Source organism: Glycine max, chromosome 13, assembly GCF_000004515.6.
Source record: "Glycine max cultivar Williams 82 chromosome 13, Glycine_max_v4.0, whole genome shotgun sequence".
Classification (NCBI taxonomy): domain Eukaryota; kingdom Viridiplantae; phylum Streptophyta; class Magnoliopsida; order Fabales; family Fabaceae; genus Glycine; species Glycine max.
The window spans coordinates 21,768,073-21,790,842 of record NC_038249.2 but is presented as its reverse complement, the minus strand read 5'-3'; the positions used below and the strand labels follow the sequence as shown (position 1 = coordinate 21,790,842).

Sequence of the window (22,770 nt, the reverse complement as noted above, 5' to 3'; positions counted from 1 at the left end):
ATCCTAAGTGTTTCTAAACCTTTTTCACAATTACGGTCTAGAAATTGAGGCCAATACTAAAAAGATATTAATTAAAGTCCAAAATACAAAATGAAATTAAAATGCTTCTAATTAAGGCGCAAAAATAACAACAAAACATAAAATAAACTAGTTTACACTATTTTCTTGGTCCTCTGAAAAAACTATTTTCTTGGTGCTTCATTATTGTTACCTATTGTTTTTTTCTTTTTAAAAAAAAAGAAATTGCAATGTGGCACTACCCAGTGACTCAGCAAAGCTATTTATCCACACCGGAAAGCAATGGAAACACCAAATCTTTTGCCTTGAACTTGATCCAGTTGATAGCAAAGAACATGATTTTGTAGCAAAATATTCTTCAAGTTGAGCATTTTCCTGACCCAAATTGTGGGTGTGGCTGAAGGAAGACAAATATGGCATTTCAACTTTCAGAAATATGAAGAAACTGGGCCTTGATATTCACAACAACAATGGACATGTTGATTTATAAACACAATAAGGTGTCAAACCAGACCTAAACTTATGATGTTTCGTGGCAACAACAGAGTGGAAGCAAAGAAATGTCCATCCTTTAGTAGAAGCCACAAATTAGCAAACGGCAAAATCCAACTCGTTAAAAATCTGAAAAAGAAAACTATAAATTGAATTCTCAAGCAGATCATCCTTCTATTTTCTTAAAACGAACAAGGTAATTATAGCATATATTATACCACAAGTACTTGCTTCAGTGGAATCTTGTAACATTAAACTATGGCCCCAACTTTCAAAATAGACTTGAACACCAGCCAATCATCATAAAAAAAAAAATTTATTACAGTAGATTTCTAGGAAGTGCAGATACAACACAGGATATCGTGTTATAACAAGGACATGGACATGGGGCCATGGCAAATGTCTACAAAATCATTGGATACATGACTATAATACAACATAAAAAATTAACATAAAGACATGAATCTTTAAATCAAAAGAAAGAATTGATGTCATAAAAGTAAGCATGAATCATTGTAGACATTTTTAGTATTACAATATAAATATATATGCCTCTGAAAAGGGTAAATTTAAGAGAGAAAAGAGGAGCAAAACAAAACTGATACCTACATGATCCTATATCCTAGCTCTTCTACATCATAATGATCATATTCTGTTTTGCTAAATAGTGATACAACAAGCAAAACTTACAGTAACCCTACTGTCCACTTCGATCGACGGAGAAAGTACAAAAATAAAATACAAAAATCTCTTTACAAACTTGTAACTTTCTACTTTCAAAATCAACCTTGTACACCGTACCTATAGTCTATAAATCTAAAATTCACATCATAACTGATGCCTGCCTCTAGGTTCCAAATGAGAAATTTACAAGATACTCAGAATTGAAGCCTTTAATGTTCCTAAGTTTCACCTTTCGTTTATGCCCCTCGATTACTGTCTTCTCATTCTTTACTCCCCAATTAACAGTACAAGAGAAACTTGTACAGTGTATTAATAGAATCAAAATGCCCGACTGGCTAACTCTAGTTTTGGCATATCAACACAACGGCATCGCCAAATTCATAACTGTAATGATATTACTAACAAATTTTCTACTTATTCCTGAGCTTCCTTTCTTTGTAAAGTCTGTCTGGGGTAGAGAAGTATTGCCAATGACAAAGAAAATACCAAACCAACTAAACCACTAAATGGTTGAAAAGGATGATTCCCGATTATCCAGAGAGGAAGGTTGCCCTTATTTTGATATGTTAGAAAGCCACCCTTTTGCAACATAAAAGTGGATGCCATCATTCCTGTGCGTAGCCCAATAGGGATGAAGAGGCTACCTCCATTTCTCTGTCGGGCACCTGACAAAGACATAGACAAAAGCCAAAGTCCTGGTATTGCTTGCAGAGACCTGAAAACCCCACCAAAAGAGAAGATAAGAAAGAGAATGAGAGTGGATTATAATCTAGTCTGGTAAATATAAACACAAATCTAGAAAAGAATAAAGGAGATATTTCATTATAAGGACACATCTCACTTCAAAGAATGAAGAGAACTATATAAAAGAGGAGAAAGTTTAGGAAAGAATGCTATGACCAACAACTACATAAAATAGTGAAGATATTTAAATCAGGCTATATCCTCTAGTTACGGATTTTTGGGTTGGGGAAGCATTATTTTATATAGTAATGTTAGTTTCATGTGATTTTATCTTACATAAATTTGCATAATATCAATCATTAATTAATTACCATTCCATTTCTCTTGATAGAAACTTGCTTTAGGTTATTTAGTTAGTTGTGTGTATAGAAGACTTGTATTGTTAGGAAATTCCATATCGCTTACCTTAATTCCTGAGGTGCAGCTTATATGTGTTGAACAACTTCAGTTAATGTCAATTGGTTTTAGATGAAATCTAACAAGATATCAAAGCTTATAGTTCATTTTCGTGAATTGACTATTGCCTATTCTGGTAGGCATTGCCTATTATGACAGGCATCTGTAGAGAGAGGTGTAACTTATATATCTGTTGGACAATTACACTTAAAGCCAAGTGATTTTAAGATAAAATCTAACATGTAGAAGTTCCAATAAGGAGTAATAGTAGATTAGATGGAGGGTAGCCCAAGCACTAGAGACACATGGAGACTGAGAAAAACTATAGGTAAAACTTAAGCCAAGACAACAATTCTTTTATGTTTTGTGCAATCAAAGGTAGTGTCAAATGAATTTACTAGTGTATTAAACGCAATAAACAAATTAAGTGTTTTGAGTGAGTCTTGTTTATGGAAAATGTCCCTCTTAAAGTGTGGTTATAGGCGTAACTCAACCCTATAAAACTGGTTTATAAGGTGATAGTTGTCCCCCACTTATATATATTATTTTGGCTATATCACTAATTGACGTGGGACTAAACCACTAAACCACCACCCTCAAGGTTTCACTTCAAGCAACCCCCAAAGTGGCCACAACTAAGGTGGGCTAAGGGGTGTCCGCAATTATGGCGGCTTTTCCAACATCCCTATTTTAGATACCTAGTGCAGTCATGAAGAGTCACATAACTTCAATTTATTATATGAAAATCACATCATTCCAACTTTTCTGTAGTCAGCAGTACTATTTAACAAAAATTGGTTTTCATAAAAGTGTATGAACCTTTTATAACAAATCAAAGTTACCGTGTGGCTGGAAATGAATCAGGCCATACCTATTTATAAGCTGTAATTTATTAACACAATACACAAAGGTTTTGATTCCAGAAAAGAAGACAAACCTCTGCAAGAAAGAAAATGCCAGCCCTGAAATGATAATTCCCTGATGATATCCAAGATCAACTTCAATTTCCTGGGGCAACCATGACCTAAAAAGCAATTCTTCCACCACTGCAATAGCACTTGCCATCACAGTTCCTTGAACAACTACCAGACCCATATGTCCATACACTTTTAGCCAAGTTATGGCATCTAAAGAAGTTGGAATATGAGGCCAAGAGAAACTTGCACAACCAAGTAATGCATTCACAGCATGGATTGAAAAAATGAAGATGACCCCACCAACCAAGCCTTTCAAGAACTCAAATAGCTGCAGCAAGGATCCAAAATTAGCTTGTTTTAAGAATCAAGTAGACAAAAATAATGCTAATGAATATATTCAATAAAAATTTCATATTCTCCTGAAGCTCTCCTCACCCTTTCCCAAACAAAAATTGGAGCAAAAAGAATGTCCCAAAGGGAAACCAGAGACAAGCAACACATAGCAAGATTTATAATCACTTGCATACTCAGTAAATTGTAAAGTAAATGATAGTACAGATTCAGGAAAAAATAAGAAAGCTAAAATTGACATTTATAGTAGGGAAGAATGTCTTTTACTAGTCCCCTATACATGATGTTCCTCTTCATTGTTACCTGTTGTTTTGCAATTCAAAGTATAACATAAATGTTGTGCATTAACAATAAATCTCATCTAAATTAATGCAGATGAGGAATCATTATTAACGAGTATCATCTTAGTTTATCTATTAAACACAAACCACAGGAATTGACGGGTTCCCTGTATGTCTTTCGAACACTATCAAAAATAGCTAAAACGCAAATACTATGATTCAAAAACAAAAGAGTCCATGTTTTGAAAATGATTTTTAATGCTCTAGCACACCCTTTATGCAAATGACCAGTGGCTTGGTGGCAATAGGGTCAATTTCTTTTCCATTGGAGAACAAAGCTTTAACACTAATGCTTAATAAAAGGCTTAAGATTAACCTCTAGTGCTAAACATATAGAGGAAGGAATTGACGCTTAAAACAGATCTCAAACCCAGCCAAAGGAAGATTAATCTTTTGGTTAACAACCATCAAATCCCTTCATATGGAATAAGAGGCCATAATTGAAAACAAATTTTAGCTTAGTTGTTTAAGGTAACTTACCAACACAGGATTATGAAATAAGAGAAGAAGTTCCAACACAGAAACACTACAAATCGTGAACACCATCCATTATAGTAATATATGGTAACATATAATCAAACTTCCCCCTCTGTATTGCAAACAGATACTGTGTCTAATAGCCACTAAAACTAAAAGCATCAGTTGTCTAAAGGCCTTAAAACCATTTTCATATCACTGCCAATTGCTACATTCTAACCTGTAGTTATTTCAAATGTAACAAGTGTTTCCTCCACTCCCCTCTCCTCAAAGCAAATTATAGCACATTTTCATTGTCATTTCCTACATCTTAGTAGATATTATCTATGATAATGAATTAGCACTACATGTAATTTCAATTTTAGCATAGATGTTTCAAAAAAAAAAAAGGAAAGAAAAGATAAAAACATGAGTAACTTCAAAGAAATATCTGGATAATCTCCAATATATTCTACTGAAATTACTCCTAGATTAATCCATTAGTTTTTATCTCAAACATTTACCTTTTGTGGTGATGTCAAGTCCAGCCCATACTGTCGAAATGCATTTTCATATCCACGGATTCTTTCCCCCCATAACATAACAAGTATCACTATTGCAGTGTACAGGCCAACAATGCAAGCGAACTCAGCTATTTTGGAAGAAGTTTTTGTTGTCCAGCTCTGAACAATTGTTGGAAGCAATGGAATAGCAACAGGAGACCATAGAACAAGGGTCATGCCAGCAAACCCAAAAATCCTAGAAGAGAAAAGATAGTGAAGTTTGAGAGATATATAAAGATATAAATTTACACTCTCTTGGCCATTAAGCATATAGATAGTAAGTACTTGTAGGAAAAAAAATAAGGAGGAAAAATGAAAAGTTTCTCCAGAAGCTAAAACTAGTTTATGCATACGCTAATTTGTAGAAGCTTCTCATATTAACTTCTCTAAAAAGCAAGGACTAACTCCCTAACTGCTAGTAAAAAAATGATAGAATAGAATATAGATTTATCTATAAGCTCTATGACTTGTAATAGAACTGATTTTTAATATGCATTCTTATTTTAGCTTATGGAGAAGCTTTTTTTATTTTTCCTTCTTACTGAATAAGAAAACATTCTCATTCTCTAAATTCTATCTTTTCTCTAAATCTACCGCTCGAAATTCAACAGGCTATGATATATTGTTGCTAAATCAGTGCAGCTTCTATTTTCAACCAGTAATTTCAAAATGGAAAGGCTAGAACGATTAGCACTACAGGGTAACATAGAATAAAATGAACATTGCCAGTTCAAGTTACCTCTGAAACAAAGGGCGTCCAGAAATACGTAAGAATGAGATAAGCCTGCCCGTCAAACTTATTGCACCACGTATACCACCCCATAGCAAAGCAATCTTTCCAACTAGTCTCAACAAGCCACCTCTATGTCCTAAATCAGCTAGCATTGCAACCAGTCTGTTCATGAAGGGAAGTCGTGTTATATCATTAGAGAAAAAGAAAACCAATGGAGTGCTTGCATGTTGGTAAAATGTGTGTCCTGACCTTTCTTGATCCACTTCACCATCTTCTTTAGTAGGTACAACTGGACCAGCAACTGACATGGCTTTTTCAGCAAGGCTTGTGACTATGTTATTCTGGTTCTTCTCAGAGGCCTCCTCCTGAAGCCGTTCTGGCTCTTTTTTATGGCGATTTTTCATTTTCAAAGATGTGGATGAGCTTTCAGCAGTTTCATTTTCTTGTTGGGGATCCTGGAATAGAGCAATTTTAAGTTTAAAACTCAGACAACTCTGCTTACATGCAACTGGCAGTTTAATTTTAAAGTAGTAAACTGTTATTCATCCCATTCCCATCTGAAGAGATTGGACTAATACCTTCTGTTGCATGAATAAAGCAGAAGCCCCAAGAGCAGCTGTAACAGTGCCAACCATGACATTATTTTTGCCAGTATCTTTTGATGCACTTTCTACTGTCTCTGTCTGAATAGGATGGTCCAAACTAGTTTTCTCGTCAGGTACTTGATCTATATCCGTTACACCTTCATTGCCATAATTCTTTGTACTAGGTTTTTCCTCATCATCATGGATCAGAGATCTTCTGTGATCATCTTGAAGTGTAGTGACATTAAAATATTTCCTCAAGGAAGCTAAGATGGACCCAACAATAACACCAACAGGAACCACTTTTCTAAGGCAGTCTGTTTGCTGAATAGATGAAGAAATTACACTAATGACATGCTCCCCTTCAAGAGTACCTACCTTTTCTATAGCACCCTCAACATTATGACCTTGACTTTCAGTATATAGTTGTTGCACCTTGCTATGTACAACAGCTTGTGAAATTGCATTTGCCACGTGTTCCATATCTTCAGCAAGCTTTGACTTCATTTCTATCATTTCAGCAGCATTCAGCTTGCGACCAACTTCCATCTTCAAAGAATGTAACACTCTGTGTTTCACAAATTGCATCAATTCATCTGACCTGTCATCACTTATGTCAGTCATTCTGTTTTCTGTGTCTGTTGTAATGAACTCTTTGACAGGTTCTTGTTGCTTTTCAGTATCCAATATTACATATAGTGGTTCAATATATTGCTCTGCATTAGAAGATTTTGCAGATGAGGGAGCCTTCACCTTGGGCCCAGCCTCTTCACTAGTTTCAGTATGAGAAGAAGCAATTTCCATGTTTTGTGGTTGTTCAAAAAGTTTCCATTGACCTTCTTCTGGGAAATAGTCAAGCAATAATGCAGTTGTTGTATCTAAATCAAGTGGTTTGATAGGAATCTTTGAAACAAGATATTTATGGAAATTTTCATTGTAAGGAGGGGTCCCGTATGAACCACCAGCTATGAACTCTGGCACCCTATCCATGTGTCTGTGTCCATCCCATTTACCAATGAGAAATCTTTTGTCAATCAGTTGAGTATTTGTACTATTTTCCTTCTGAACTAGGTGATCATTAGAGTTACAACTTTTAGCATTGAATATACCATTCCCATTAATTTCACCAAGACTTTGAGCTGCTTGTTCCTCTGTATGACAAGAACCATTATTCAAGTACATATCATTATGGTGATCATCTACTGAAGGATCAGCAGATGTGTTGGAATCCTTTCTTTGGCAATTAGTTTTTTGTTTTTCTTCTATCTTCTGTTCAACATCTTTTCCATCCTTGAAGTCTTCATTCTCTGAGCTCTGTTCAAGCTGAGATATCATATTTTCTATCACACCAAAAACACTATTAACAGCCACTTGGGTGGAATCATCCATCCCTGCCAAGGCATCCAATGCTTGAGAAACACTGAAGGCAGGGGCACTAGAAGCTAAATTATTAGAGTTGGTCTGGTGTGAAACATGATGCGTATTCTTATTATCTTTTTTCTCATTATCATTACCTTCCCTTTCTATTGTTTGGTGCTCAGAGGACATAGAAGGTGAAGAGGGTCCTTCTTTTGCATCAGTTGAAGTATTTTTACTATGATCGCCAGAAAAATCCTGACTTTTCTGTTCATCCTTCAGGATAGTGTTTTCCTCCTTTGGGTCTGTTTGAGCTATTCCACTGTTTTGGCTTTTCTGCTCACCCACAGCTGCTGATTCAAAGCCACCTGCTCCATCAGGATGGCCAGGAGAGTATGGTTTAGAACCTGTTTCCAATCCGTTCTTGCTATGACCAACATCAGGAACAGCTTTTCCCTTTGATTCCTCATTTGTGTCATTATTATCATTAGATTCGTCAGTTTCCTTCCTTAAAGAACCAGAAGAACCAACTTCATCATTTGATTCTTGAGACTGGGCTAAATTTGTAGAATTTGGTGATTTCTCTATGGGAATAACTTCTGTTTCTGTTTCTTCAGCAAGTTTGTCAATGCTATCTGGAGCATTATCAGAGCCATCTATAGGACTACTAGTCTTTTTCATCTGATTCACAGAGGGCTGTTCTTCAACCATAACTTCTGCACCAGATACTCTGAATTTTTCTTGGTTCTTTTGCCCTGATAAGGATTCAGGAGCCTGAGAAATATTAAGAATCCTATCTATCTTCAACTTAGAGCCCCTTGCATGCAAAATTCCAGTCACTGCATCTGTTAACTTTCCACGGACATCTTCTGGAACAGCATCCTCTAAAGCTTTGATGAGTGTCTCTCCTTGACCCACAGCAGTTAACACCTGGAAGTTTGTTACAATGGTCACCATAATTGCAAGATGCTAAAACTAAGCAAAAATCTAGATAAACCATTTCAGATGTTACATAATACTAAAAATAGAATAAAGAAAATTGAGTGACTGCATGCCAAAGATTTAAGGATAAATAAAGACTAAAGACAACTTGTTCAAACAAAACTTGCAGTAAATAAGAATGTATTTACATACTCTTAACAGCATGAAACACACACACACACACACACACACAGTTCACAAAAATTGAGAAGCCAACAACTTATAATAAAGATGTGAACTTATTATAGTTGAAGCCCCACAAAAAAAGAAAAGAAAAATCTCTTTAGCAGCAGCAGCAGCAGCTACATGATATAAAGTGTAGAGTCCAAATTATAAATATTTCATTTTAAAAATGTTTTTCTTGAGAAATCGACACAATTAAAGAAGATTCCTGGCTAATCCCCCCTCCCTCCCCCTTCCTTTCCACATATATTCACTAGGACTATAAGAAAAGAACATGAAGGATCATAAGTAAAATCCAAATGATATAAATCTTCAATAAGATTAAAAGAAAAATTCCAACCAGAGGATGGATGTTCAAAAATCTATTGCAATCTATTTTATCAAATAAATATACACAAAAACATGCTAGTCCCATAGTCCTCAACCCCACCCCATCACCCCTGTGGCCGACATGTTGAGGGCAAACCTGTAAGTTCTCCCTCTTCCTTGTTCTTTTAGCACACAAGATAATAAAACTAATAGAAGAAAGAACAAGAAACAAGACCTCCAAACCTAAAAAAGACACCCAGCAACAAGACTTTGTGCTCTACCTTTTTCTTCCTCTCTTCTGTTAGAGTACCCGGCATGGTAACATCTAGCATATTTATTACCACTTGTGCTGTTTGTAGAACTTGACCAAGTTCACTATCAACCGAGACAACATTCCTCTCTTCAATTAAATCTTCATCACTGGATCTAGTCTTCTGTAATGGACCATCTTTTACCTGTAAGCTCATATCATCCTGCTCAAAGTTCTGTTTTAGACCTTGTTGGGAACTAAATAGGAGGCCAGTGTCATTCTGATTTTCTCCAAGCAAATCTTCAGTGGGATCAACTGAGTACCCATTAAATGCACCCGACCGAGTAAGATCCAACAGTGTGCCAACTTTAGCATCCTTATTTGACCTTACTTCTTCTACAACAACTGATCCTTTAGAAGGATTTACGGTAACATCTATATCTGTCAGAAGAGGATGACAGCCCTTCAAGAGTCCCAGCTCCACTGCCATGAGCCACTGCATATATAACATGTCAAATTATCACTTGCAAGAATAGATTTGAAAACCTCACATTCAACAAAATAAAAAATAAATTAATTATGATTAGAGCATTTTTTACTTCACATATCAAGGGAACTAATAAACCTAGCTATATAGGTTTTGCAGGGAAGCTATGTACCCATAGATCGAGATGAAAAAGATGTGAAACAAATTCTCATAAATAAAAAATTATAGAATTTAACATCATGATATTTTTTAGGGTTTTTCAATTGTTTAAATGTTTTACTAATTTGTGTTAAAGTTATTCGAGTAATCAACATTTTCAAAACTAAACCAACCATTGAATACGTAAAGATATATGTCTAAGGTTTTGAGGATCAACTGGGGCTGAATCTATTAGATTCAACTGGGGTTAGGGAAACAATTCATGAATGAAATGAAGAAAACCTATTTTGCTATACCCTAGCCAATGCAACTAGAGCAAGGGAATTACACTATTGAGATATATTCAAGAGTACCTCACACGCTCCTCAACTTCAATCCCAATTCCCCTGCCTCATACGCTCATTTTTTTTCATCTTTTTGAAAAACTCTCCTCTTAGGCTTAATTGCACTTTTTTACCCCTAACTTTTTTTAGCAAATTTTCTCCCCCACAAATTAAACTAGCACATTTTAACCCCAACTTTTAAAAAGTTTACAAATTTTATTGTCATTCATTTGTCTGTTAACTGTTAGTCAATAAGTAATGCAAAAGTTGCAGGTAAAATTCATAAAAAAAATGAAAAACTAGGGATAAAATTTGTATAAAAGTAAAAAAAGTTGGGGACAAAATTCACTAAAAAGTAAAAAATTGGAGGTAAAAAAGGAAATATTGTTAGCATGTCACATCAACTCTTCATTAGTAAATTAACAAACAAATTACAAAAGTTAAAATTGGTAAATATCTTAAAAGCAAGGGATAAAATGTACCAAATCAATTTGTTGGAGTAAAATTTGAAAAAAAAAATGAAAAGTTGGATGTAAAAAGTGTATTTAAGCCCTCCTCTAATTTATACTACTTATTCTGTTAGGTAGTTACCCACCCTTGTACAATCAGCCATTCAATGATTATTCACATTTGTATCATTTCTCCACTTCACCCTTTGTTTATCCCTCCTGACATAGACGCTTTTAATAAGAGGTCTGCTATCAATACTCCCCTGCATCCCCAAAGCATGCACCTTGTTGTCAAGGTGAAATTGAGGAAAAGTATGCAGCATTGTATTGGCTAATCACCAAGAATGTTAAAACTATGGTAATTGCTGCCAACTAACCAATGATCCTGGCAGGGAGAGTTCAAGAACTGGCTTACCTCCCTGACCGCAAAAGCCATGTCTGGACGAGTGACTACGAGGTAGTTTAGTTTTCCAACCCACCTCCTATATTTCCCTGGATCCGATATGACCAAACAAAGGTGACTAGTTGGAGTTCTGATATTTTTGTTTTAGGAAACTCGGTAGCAGAATAGTTACCGTGTGTCTGAACTACACAATGGAGCCCGTTTTATATAGACTGATTGCAATAAATACAAATATTTATAGCAGATCTTATTTCTATATACACAGTATGATATGCCTATAAATTAGATTCTAATAAATCATATTCTAATAAGATCCTAATTAAATAAGGAAACAAATCATAAAATATAAGTGTTTTCTATATAAGCATTTTTTTTAAGAAACAGATAGGATTTGTTTATTAAAATAAGCAGAAAATTATTATTTTTTTAAGCAGAAACAGTTTAGACAAACACATTAAAAAACAGAAAACTATTAATTTCAACAAATAAGTTTAAACAAACTGGTCAATAAAAGAAGAATAAATCCTAGAAGATCATCTAAGATACTCTAAAATGTTCAAAAGATATAAAAATGATATCATCAAATATTTCTCATATTTTCTAACAAGTCTAACTGGCCAGTCCAGTCTAATTTTTAGAATCCGTAAATAGAATAGATATGGCCCAAGGAAAGACTTTCACTTTTAGGACTAGAATTTCCAACTTGAACAATCACACAAATAAGGCATACTCATCCATAACTAGATAGAGAGAAATAGTTACCTCAATTGTTAGAAGCTGACACCATGATAAAGCAGACATGTCAGTATCAGTACCACTTGAAGGCAAACAAGAACATAGAAGAAGACTTGTGAACGGATTTTCTGCAATCAGGTTGCGTGGAACTGAGAATACGGGAACCATCCCATTATCACTCTGATAAAATATACAACTGATAAGATTTTTTGCATTTGCATGCTTGCATAAAGGAATTAATACTTAGCAAACAACAAACAATATGAAAATGCCATTGTTTAATAAAAAATGGACTCATATAGAGAACATTTATCCATGTTAAACAGTTAAAGCATGTCATGAACTGAGATTTATAGATTATTTGTGATTTCTTAAGCACTGTCAATCCTACAGAAAAGAGAGAGGGAGAGGAGAGACGCAGAAGCAAGGTTGTTACAATATATATAAGTCAAATTACTCATATTTTTCACAGTTTGTTTTTATTTAGTTTGCATAGCAAGACATCTCTGTATATTATCAAAGAAACAAGTCTAACCTTTAATATTGAATAATAATACAATTAGAGACAATAGAACCATTCAGTCAAAATTGTATCTTATCAAGATCTTAATCTTCTCTCTGCTGCAAGAAGTGCAAGTGGAATGTCAACGGAATTGCTTGTGTTCTTTCTTTGTTTGTTGTCTCCTTTGTCTAGGTTCTTTCTAGTTTCTACTTTCTATATGTTTTATGGGTGTTATCTGATCTGAGCAATTTCTTGAACTCTGGTGGAGAGAAAACACATGAATCTTGTAGAATTTTTTCATTACTTTGAAATGGCTGGTAGTATCTTAATTTTGTGTTAAATAACTAGGAAGTGTTACACAACCTGGGAATTCCATTTGCAATTGTTTGATGCTGGAAAGGAATTATGGGGGCATACAGAGATAACACTCTTCCAGCTCCAGATGCTACAAAAATATGCTTGATAGAAAGTCAAAGATGCTAGGGTGATGTCTTGGATTATTGGGTTGTCTGATAACCAGCATGTTTTTAATTTATACCTATATAAAACTGTAAAAACAATGTGGGAATATTTAGAAAAGGTTTGTAATCAAATGATTCAACTATAGGATTTCAATTGGAGTGTAAAATGGCAAATTACACTCCGGGAAGCATGTCTAATTTATGGGCAGAATTTTCCACTATTGTTTGTGTTAACGATCTGGAAGTATTCTCTTTTTGAAGTTTTGTCTGTTAATGAGGTTAGCAAATGTGTTAAGTTTTTTATGAAACTGCTACAAGATTTTGATAATATCTGTTCTAATTTGATGAGTTGTCATCTTCCTCCTACTTTGGATGTGTGTGTTGGTGAGATGTTTCATGAAGATCATTGACTTCTTACCCAAGCCACTACTGAACACGAAAAGTTGATAACATCACCTATGACTTTTTTGGCTCAAAAAGTAATATGAGTAAGAGAAGTGTTTATTTGCAAAATAATGGGGACATTGCTACAAATCGTACCAATAAATTCTGGAAGCCAGGACATGTCTTCAAAGTTCAATTTATCCCCAAACTTGTCAGACTATTGTTTCCAAGCCATTATTATGGGCAATTCTTCTACTGGTCAGATTACAGCTAGGACCTCAACTACTTTTGCAGTCAACAACAATGCTGAACCAATAGTTTTTATTACTGAAATGGTGCAACAGATGACTATTTTCATCCTTCTTAACTTTGGTACTTCAAGGTAATAGAAAATTCTCATCTAAATCTTGGCTTATTGGTTCTGCAGCATTAAATCATATGATTAGCTCAGTAAATTTGTAAAAACTTTATGTCCATACCATGATTCAGAAGTCAGCACATGTCCATATTGCTAATGGAAACACTACCAATTACTGCTGTTGGAGATATTATTCTAATTTCCAAAACTATGGACTCTGAGAATCTTCTTTCAGTTGAACAATTATTAGACAACATTTGTAATATGCATCTTTCTTGTGATAATTGTTGTGTTGTATGGAGGATAAGGTGTCTGAGTATAGTGATTGCAAAGGGAACTAAAATTGAACATTTACTTCTGCTGCATATTTCTATGAGCTTAATTTTCATGCATTGTCAGTGTAATTTTTTATACATAATCATTCAATCAGAAATCTCCTAAGTATGAGTTTTAAAGTAATTATTATAAAAATCAACAAACTTACCCTATGTGACAATATGTGATTGCATGACAATGTAAAAAAATGTGATTGAATGACAATGTCAATAAAAAATTACACAATGTGATTGAATGACAGTGTAAAAAAAATTACACTATCAGTGCATTCTAATTAAATTGTATTTCTATTCCAAATCATGTTGCTTCAACTTGTTCTACTATTGTCAAGAAAAATGAAATGTGGAATAAAAGGTTTGGACTTACCCAATTTTTTCCATTTTTTTCTTATTCTAAACTCTAAACTCTAAACTTTGTATATCACTATTGAACAAAAAATACAATCAAAGGCAATGAAGCCAAATCAAGATTGTATTGCTTATAATATATTTCTCTTGCAAACCATAGTGCCCTAAGGATTACCACAACAAGAAGTCATGAGGAACAAGCAACTAGGAGAACTAAATGGGAAATACACCTAAAGGAAGTTGTAATTGTTTCACTATCTTACCAGTCATGAAGCATTAAAATACAATTGCAGACAATTCTGCAGCATGTTATGGATAATCAGGAGTATACAAATTCCTCCCAAAACAATACAGCACTTAATAAGGAAGACCAGGCATGATTCAAAGTCTTAATGTGAAAACTAGTGTGCCCCCGCCCTTTCCATCTTGGATTTGCCCAAACGACTCCTAGAGTGAACGACTTCCTCTTGCTTTGTCCCGGCCTACTCATTGTGATGCAAAGAAAGATCGTCACCTCCTTGATATCCAGAAAGAACCGGCGTGAAAAAGCTCCATTTCACAGGTTAGCGGCGGAAAGGGCAATGCCGGCTTCATCGACGAGGAATGCTTCCAACCAGCCTAAGCGTGATAGCTGCACCCAGAGCAAGCAACCTGGATAGAAAGATCACTAAGGAAGATAAGGCATAGGGCCCTGTGACTCAATGCCCGGGTGAACATGCATTCCTTTATCTACCGTACACGGTAGACTGAAAACCAACCAAATCGGAAGCGGGTAAGGTCAAGTTGTACCCGATCTACTGATCGTAGACCAGTCTCGTAGTTGATTCTTCGGCTGTTATTGATTCTTCTTTAAAGGATGCACGGAGTCTGTCCCGGGATTGAATCTTGTTTAGTGAAGCGAAGAAGGGTATTTTACTTACTCCTTAGAAGATTGGATTCGAGTGTCACACTAGCTGCCGTTAAGCAGTTAAGTAGGAAGGATAGGTCTATTGTTGTTGTAGTAGAAGCTAAAGGTTGTCAACTTACGTTCTGTTCCAGCTTGAAAGTGAAGACGAAGCCAGCCGCCGGTGAGTCGAAAGTTTTAGCGCTGTGTTGCGGCAAGGGCCCTTAAGCTTCTTAGGCAAACTCTTTCATAACCTTGTCTCTTGTGTCGTTGAAAGGAGTCTAAAGCCAGATAAGATCATTCCCTAAGGGACTAGTCCTTCTATCTGACTTCTTCTACTCAATCAGCATGAAAAGGCATTGAAGGGTGCAATACTTCTATCTTTCTGCCACTTCGTCTTGTACCTGTCCTTTTGGGACAGCCTCTCTCTTCACACCTTGAACCAGGACTAAAACCTATCCCTTCTATATAAATCCTACTTAACCGCTAAAGGAACGTAGTTGCATTTCTATTCTAAAAGGAGAGGGGTTGGCAGGCTACTTGAATGGACATCTGAGATGGCATCAAGCCGAGCACAAAACAGATCTGGGCTGCTAGTAAGGAGGGCAATGAAGCCTTCTAGCATAAGTGATGCCTTCCCAAGGTCTCCCTATTACAGATTACAGACGGGCGATCAAGGGAGGAACTAAACTAGCATGAGTGCGACCAGTCAGCGAAGTCCTTTGTTTGAGAAAAGAATGAGAGCAAAGAAGAAGCCCATTCTTTTAGTTCTATATTGACTTAAATAAGATTGGAGAATTAAGCAAGGTCGGTTGATTGAATGATTTGAAAAATGAAAAGCAGTCTTACTTCACCTAGAGGGAGAAAGCCAATAAATAACACCGTTCTAAGTAAGAGACGGAAAGCACTCACTGTGATGAAGAGTTACGTACAGACTACACAGAGGCAACTAATGGTCGTGTACCCAAGGTAAGATGATGACATCCAAGCATAGGTCAGAAAAGGAGATCAAATCATCACTGAGATGGCCTCCTCCTCGGTTGAGCTGTGAACTTCTTGTCACCGGTAATGAAGGAAGGGAGAGTGCTCTTAGTTAGGTTAGTTGAGTGGGGGACTACGCTGTTCATAGAGAAGTGCCAAAACAAAGGAAAGGGGAAGGCAAAGGTGGGCGGATAGGCTTTTGAAGTCTTAGGCCTGATACGATCGGGAATGCTTCTCCAACCTCATTAGTCCCTCCCTTCATTACACAAACTACTCAAGCAAATTCAACCTTCAAATACGGGACTGGACAAAGAACTGGAATCTCATAGACTGTATCCACGACACCAACAGAGAGAAGGAAAGGAGTTCACAGAATGATCGGTACTACTGGAATTATCCCTTAAGGGAGTAAACAAGTATTTCAACTGGTTCCGTCTCCCATATTAGATAGTTTATAGGTATAGCCTCATCCATGTGAGTCTTCAATTAGCTCCTCTAACTGGCGAATGAAACTCCAACTCAATCTCCTGGAAAGAGAAGAGAACAGGCTGGAAGTGGGACTGGGACTAGATCCCCAAGCCCAAGGAACTAGTATTCCGGAATGAAAGTACTCCAACTGGGAAGAAGACGGATACAAGGATAGCAACTACAACTCGATGTTGGGAATAGGATCTAATGAGATGAAAAGGAAATGGAACTTCTTCTTCGATCCCTTCTCGCCATTTAGGATTCGAGTAGCGGTTCGTTTTAGACAAATGAATATTATGTCAGCGAAGCATCTGAGTAGCACCCATTTCCCGCAAATGATTAGTGGAACTTAAAATACATACTGAATATTCATAGTGATACGTAGTGAATCTTTCCTAAAGCCTGGCTTTGAGCCTTTTGCCTGCTTCTGCTTGTTATTCTGCCTCTTCAAGTGTCCTAAGACTAGTTCCTTTGTAACTAATATCCACTCATAGGGGATACTCCGAATATCTATTGTCGGAGAATAAGCCGATAGAATATCCTGAGGAGAAGAATCGGATAGGGAGTGAGGTAGCGGTGATCCAAGCAAGATAGTCTGGAGCAAGTGCAAAGAGAATACCTCTGCTGTTAGCTAAGGCTGGAAGTGCTGCGGAAGGAGCAGCTCGAACTCATTTCGGAGGCTGTGTCCCGGCTGTCACACTCGGTGACAGGCAGGGAAGACTAGAAAAAAAGTAGTTCCTTTATCTTCTTTCTACTTGTTAAGGCCTATCCTTTGACTTATTTCTGTTTCGAAATTAATTAATGTAGTTAGCATAACAGAATGCTTTTAAAGCTCTAGTTCTCTAATAAAGTCATATGTGGTTGTTTATGTAATGTAGTGTTTTATGTAGTAGTAATTAAGAAATCTTTTGGATTAATGTTTTTTCTCGATTGATAGAAGGACGGATTCTATTGTTTTGAACCTTGCTCGCATAAAGTCGGATTTGAATTTCAATCCAACAATACAGGATGTGATTAATCAAGTGGGGATTTAACTGAGATAGTGGCATGTGTACCTGTATAAAGAGAACCGGAATTTTAACATCCCTAATCATATTTCTTGTGCTGGATTTTGAATAAAAATCTTCTATAGCCCCAAACCCATAAGATACCATAGATATTGCTTCTTCAAAATCACGTACAGACTTTGCCATCAGGGCTTTTTCCACATCAAAACCTTTGGTTTTGCCTTGGAATAGTGCCTACAGAATTAGTGTGTAGCTAAGTCATAAGTGCAGGCGTTAGGAGATATTTGAAGTATAACAAATCAAATATGTATGTCTACAAAAACAGATTGCACGGGACATCTTGATGCAGGCTAGGTGAAAAGGGGAACAGGTGGGTGAAGATTGAAAGCAATTAATCTACCTTATTGGTTTGTAGAATATCTATCAGTCCATCAGTGAGTTTCTGATCAGTAACAATGTGATAAGGAGAGGACCTTGTAGCTTCATCTAAATCGAAAGGATTGTCTATACATGTGACAGCTGTCAATGGCGTTCTTTCCCCAACCTCTGCAAGGTATTTTGTCAGCATATTTGCACCATATCCCCAGCCAACACCCATCAAGGTTGTCCATGGTCTTGCATTGTTGATATACGTTATAGCTGTGCAGATATCATCGCTGTCAGCAGCTGTAAATAACCTACAGAAAATGAAGTAGTTGAGAAGTCCTTACCATTGTCTTATCTTTGCCACAAGTCTGTAAAGTGAAAAAGGCACTCCCAATCAATTATAAGAAACAACCAAATTCCCAATACCAGGATTGGAGAAAGAAGAGAAAGGAAGAAGGCAGAGAAGTAGATAATCCTTTGGTTGGTTGGTTGAGAATGGAAGATGAAAAGGAAGAGTAGCAGTTCCCCTGTCCCTAATAGTAAGGCCCTATGAAGGATTTAGCTTCTCTAAAGTGAGGGTACACTTGATTAAAGGATAGAGAAAGCATAATTATTGATTAGCAAATCAACAACTGTTACGATTGTAATTAAAAAGCATAATGTATAACAAACTATGTAGTTGTTAAAATCCCAGCTGGCTATAAATTTTCTTCAATTTAGGAGAGCTAAATTCAATCATGAACTGTCCAATGTGAAAATAAGATATGTTTTCAGAGAAATGCTAGGAACATGCTGCTACTTAATACACTCTTTTGAACACTCTGTGCAACTTATTGAAATTTATTGAAAATCATAAAATTTAGTGAGTGTCACTTCATATATAGTGAGTCCTATTTACGACTTTGCAGTTTCCCATAAATTTTAAAACAATAGAGAGTATGTCAGAGTAGAGAGGGTGTTGCTAATGCTATCACTCCTCTTGTTTTTCGCTGAACCGATTCCTACTAGCATGTCAAATGAATATATACGAGGTCCCGTTGATACAATATATCATACCATTAAGCACAAAAACTGGCTACAATGAATTTCTATTCTAGCTACCCTAGCCTATAAAACAAGAATTAAAAAGAGAAGAGAGTTGTTAACGTTACCGGGGAGTGGTGAGAGGCGAAGCAGCGCATCCTCTGGGGTTCATGACAACAGGGAAGAACCCCCTATTGAGAGCTTCCACCACAAACAACCTCACATTGGCGTTCATGCTCCCCTGCGGCGTGCCGGGAACGAGCAAGAGAGTAGTGTCCAATCCACGCTCCTCTTCCAAGTGCAAGTTATCAGGCCAATCCAAAGAAACAACGCCTCCATCAGCAGCACTCACACACACCCTCTGATAACCGAGCTCCTCCAATTCCCTCTCCCTCTCCCTCCCCCTCCGAACCTGAATCCTCCCTCCTCTCACGTAGTGCCTCTCCTCCCTAACCAGCCTCGCACTCGGGTCCTCTCCCCCCTCCAACGATATCGAAGGGCACCGCAGTAGCACGAAGCGGTTAAACGGCGTCGGACTCGCGAACAGGAGCCACTCGCCGATGTCGGAGACGGAGGAATAGTTATTGGAGCGCGAGGAGGAGGAGGAGGAGGAGGAGAGAGCGACGCCGGAAGCGAAGCCGAGAGCGGGAGTAATCAAATTGAGTGAATTCACGGAAGGGAAGTGCGTTATTAAGCTGTGGAAGAGATTCTCGAAGGGAGCGGGTGAAGGCAGTGGCAGAGAGTTATTGATTTTGAGCCTCCGGCGCCAGAACGAGCGGGGTCGAAATCGAAAGGGTTTGGCCGCGGGTGCAAAGGAAGTTAGCGCCAGCACCATCATGGTTACTGATTCGAGAATTTTGCATTAATCTTCGAATCACGTAACATATGGTTCTGGTGACAGGTGGGAGATGAGGGGAAGAGGAGAGGTGCATATGATATGGTTCCGGTGAACGGCGCCGCAACGAGGAGGAGGCTTCAACGGTCCAAATTTCGTTGTCCGTTAGTCTATGGTGAACGTCGACGGACGACGGGACACTATCACGTGTCTATCGGTTGCCATCGCCTAGATTGCTCCATTTTGTTTTTTGTTAAGAAAATTTATTTATGGTTCAATCACTACTTTTTTTCTTGATGCAATCTACTCATCTCGATTGGATTCAAGTTCCACTTCATAATAATAATAAAATATTTATAACCGACGTTTTTTCTAATCAACCGCCATGCGCGCGCGCATTCGGTAATTGCTTAGTCTAATGACAACGTCCTGTGGACTCTAGAAAGGCCAGCCATTACTTTCTAATAAAATGTGCCATCAGTATATATGATTAACAAGTATTTCCTCCGTTTCTTTTTTAATGGTCAGATTTTTAGAAAAATTTCTTGTCGTTTTTTAAATTTTAAGATATATTAATTATTATTTTTATCAATTATATGTATATATTTTTTTATCCTTAATTAATTTATACATATACTTACTGTGAAGTAGAAAAAAAGAGGTAAAATAAAAAATTTAACAATTATTTTATTAGAATCAACAAAATTTATAATATTTTTTTATTTCTATAAAACAATCTTATACAACAAATAAAAAAATGGAGATAGTAGTTATCTTCTTTAAATATGTGATTATTGGTTAGAATTTGATATTTAAATTTACGTGTATATAAGAGTATTTATTACGAGAGGTTATCTTTTAACTAATAGAACCACAAAGAAGAACATCCAACAAAATGAAGTGTGAAGGATGACTGGATGAGTGAATTTATAGAAAGGGAAATGCTAAAACTTCTGAAACCAAGACTGTGAAACATCATCCAAAACCAGGAAGGGGCACAAGACTTAAGAGAGGTGAGTACGGAGATTTAACAGTATTTTGTAAAAAGGTTTAATCATCAATTTTGTTCTTAAATTATTTTAAATGATTTAATTTAATTTTTAAATTTTAAATATTTATCTTGATCTTTAAGTTTTTACAAGGAATCAATTTGATCCCCAAATTTTAAAAAAAAATCAATTTGATCATAAAGTTTGAATCAATTTGATTTCTAATTATCTTAAATGGTTTAATTTAATCTTTAATTAATTTATTTTTAAGAACTTAAGATGAATTGAACCTTTCTAAAATTTGGGATCAAATTGACAATTAAATCTTTTAGAAAATAAAAAATAACAAAGGAAAAAGAGGTATGAGAAATTAAAAAAAAGGAAAAGAGGTATGAGAAGTAACAAAAAAAAAGGTGTAAAGTAAAGCCCAAAATGGAGATGCCGAAAGAATAAGCCTTCTAAAAGCAGTTGCTATATCTATTCCCTTTATTTGCTTATCCACTTCCCTTTAAAATTTATTTTCTAAAAATGTCCTCTTTTAAAAAATACATTCCCTACACACAAGCAATGGAAAAGAGGTATGAGAAATTAAAAAAAAAAAGGAAAAGAGGTATGAGAAATAACAAAAAAGAAAAGGTGTAAAGTAAAGTCCAAAAAGGAGATGCCAAAAGAATAAGTCTTCTAAAAGCAATTGCTATATCTATTCCCCTTATTTGCTTATCCACTTCCCTTTTATATTTATTTTCTAAAAATGTCCTCTTTTAAAAAATACACTCCCTTCACACAAGAAATGGCTTCCACCATTCTCTCTTTCTCTCTCCTTCTCCTCTCCGTGACGGGCTACGAATGCAAAGCCTTGCACCTCGAATTGGCTTTCAAAACCCTGGAAAGCCACCACTCCCAAACCATCGTTGCCCCCTTCAACACGACCTTCGAGCACCACCACCACCACCACCACTCCCTCCACCTCCTCCCCCATTCCTTGTCCCTTCACTCCCTCACCTCCCTACCCTTCGGCACTAGCATCCCCACCCTCCTCCCCTCACCATCACCACCACCACTCCCTATTCCATCTCCATCAACAACATTACCCTCAACCGCTGGAGCCAGCACTAGAAAACGTTGTGCGCGAACCCATACATGTCACCTTTCTTGCAGTTTCCCTTGCGAAACTTGGGAACACGCTGCAAATTGAGCGACATGGACGGCGGTGAAGGCCAGCCATTGCAGCCATTGGTGCGGAGGCGAACCTACACCAAGAGCAAGAAAGCGTTAGGGTTTCGAAGAGGAAGAACGAAAAAGTGGAATGGTGGTTAGCTAGTGGTTACTGATAGAGATTGTTACATGTAGGTGAGAGTAGAGAAAAAGTGAGTGGAAGTGAAGGCCATGGTTATTATTGATGAAGGAGCATAGAACAATGGATAGGTGAATGAAGAAATTAGATAGGGGTGACAAAGTAGGCACCACTAGTCTGCCAAAAACGAGATGGGCCGGCCTGATTCCTCTTCTTATGCTGGGCTGAAAATTTTGGAGTGTTCCGCTTACGGGTGAGTTGGTAGAGCGGCCCCCAGAAATTAAAAAAAAAATTAATATTTTATTTTAAAAAATTAACACAAATGAACAAAATTAGTTTTTTTAAGAAGAACAAATTTAGTTAGAGAATGGAAAGTATATCAATTGTTTATTCTAAATTTAATTTTAATATAAATTTTTCAATAAGTATGGGAGAAATTGAATTTATAAAATAATATAAAAACAAATGAACAAATATATACTTTTTATTTTTGAATAATGCTATACATTTTGAAAAAAAATACAAAGTGTCAATCCAAAACCTAAAAACCTATCAACCAATCTGCCCCATTGTTAGCGGGTTATGTGACGTGGGCCAATGCAAGCTGGCAGGTTGAGTCGCG

At 36.5% G+C, this 22,770-nt stretch overlaps 1 protein-coding gene across 8 annotated transcripts; it reads right to left on the bottom strand.

Moving 5' to 3' along the window:
* Positions 1–125: 125 nt before the first annotated feature.
* On the bottom strand, positions 126–20,263 carry LOC100791319 (uncharacterized). 8 transcript variants are annotated; one of them, XR_005887814.1, is made up of 13 exons: positions 19,159–20,263; positions 18,042–18,318; positions 17,690–17,875; positions 11,942–12,094; positions 9,390–9,854; positions 6,274–8,565; positions 5,945–6,150; positions 5,702–5,857; positions 4,924–5,158; positions 3,272–3,579; positions 1,839–1,909; positions 533–639; positions 126–415 (listed from the first exon to the last, which is right to left on the bottom strand). XR_005887814.1 is itself a non-coding variant. In XM_041008027.1 (12 exons), the coding sequence occupies exons 1-12, from the start codon at positions 19,866–19,868 to the stop codon at positions 632–634; spliced, it is 5,067 nt and encodes a 1,688-aa protein (XP_040863961.1). In that variant the 5' UTR covers positions 19,869–20,263; the 3' UTR covers positions 126–631. The 8 variants fall into 8 exon arrangements, 7 of the variants coding, with proteins under 7 accessions (XP_040863961.1, XP_040863962.1, XP_040863960.1 ...); XM_041008027.1 differs by having other exon boundaries at positions 126–639; XM_041008028.1 differs by lacking the exons at positions 126–415; positions 533–639 and adding an exon at positions 18,352–18,375 and having other exon boundaries at positions 977–1,909; positions 18,042–18,280; positions 19,159–19,276.
* Positions 20,264–22,770: the final 2,507 nt, after the last annotated feature.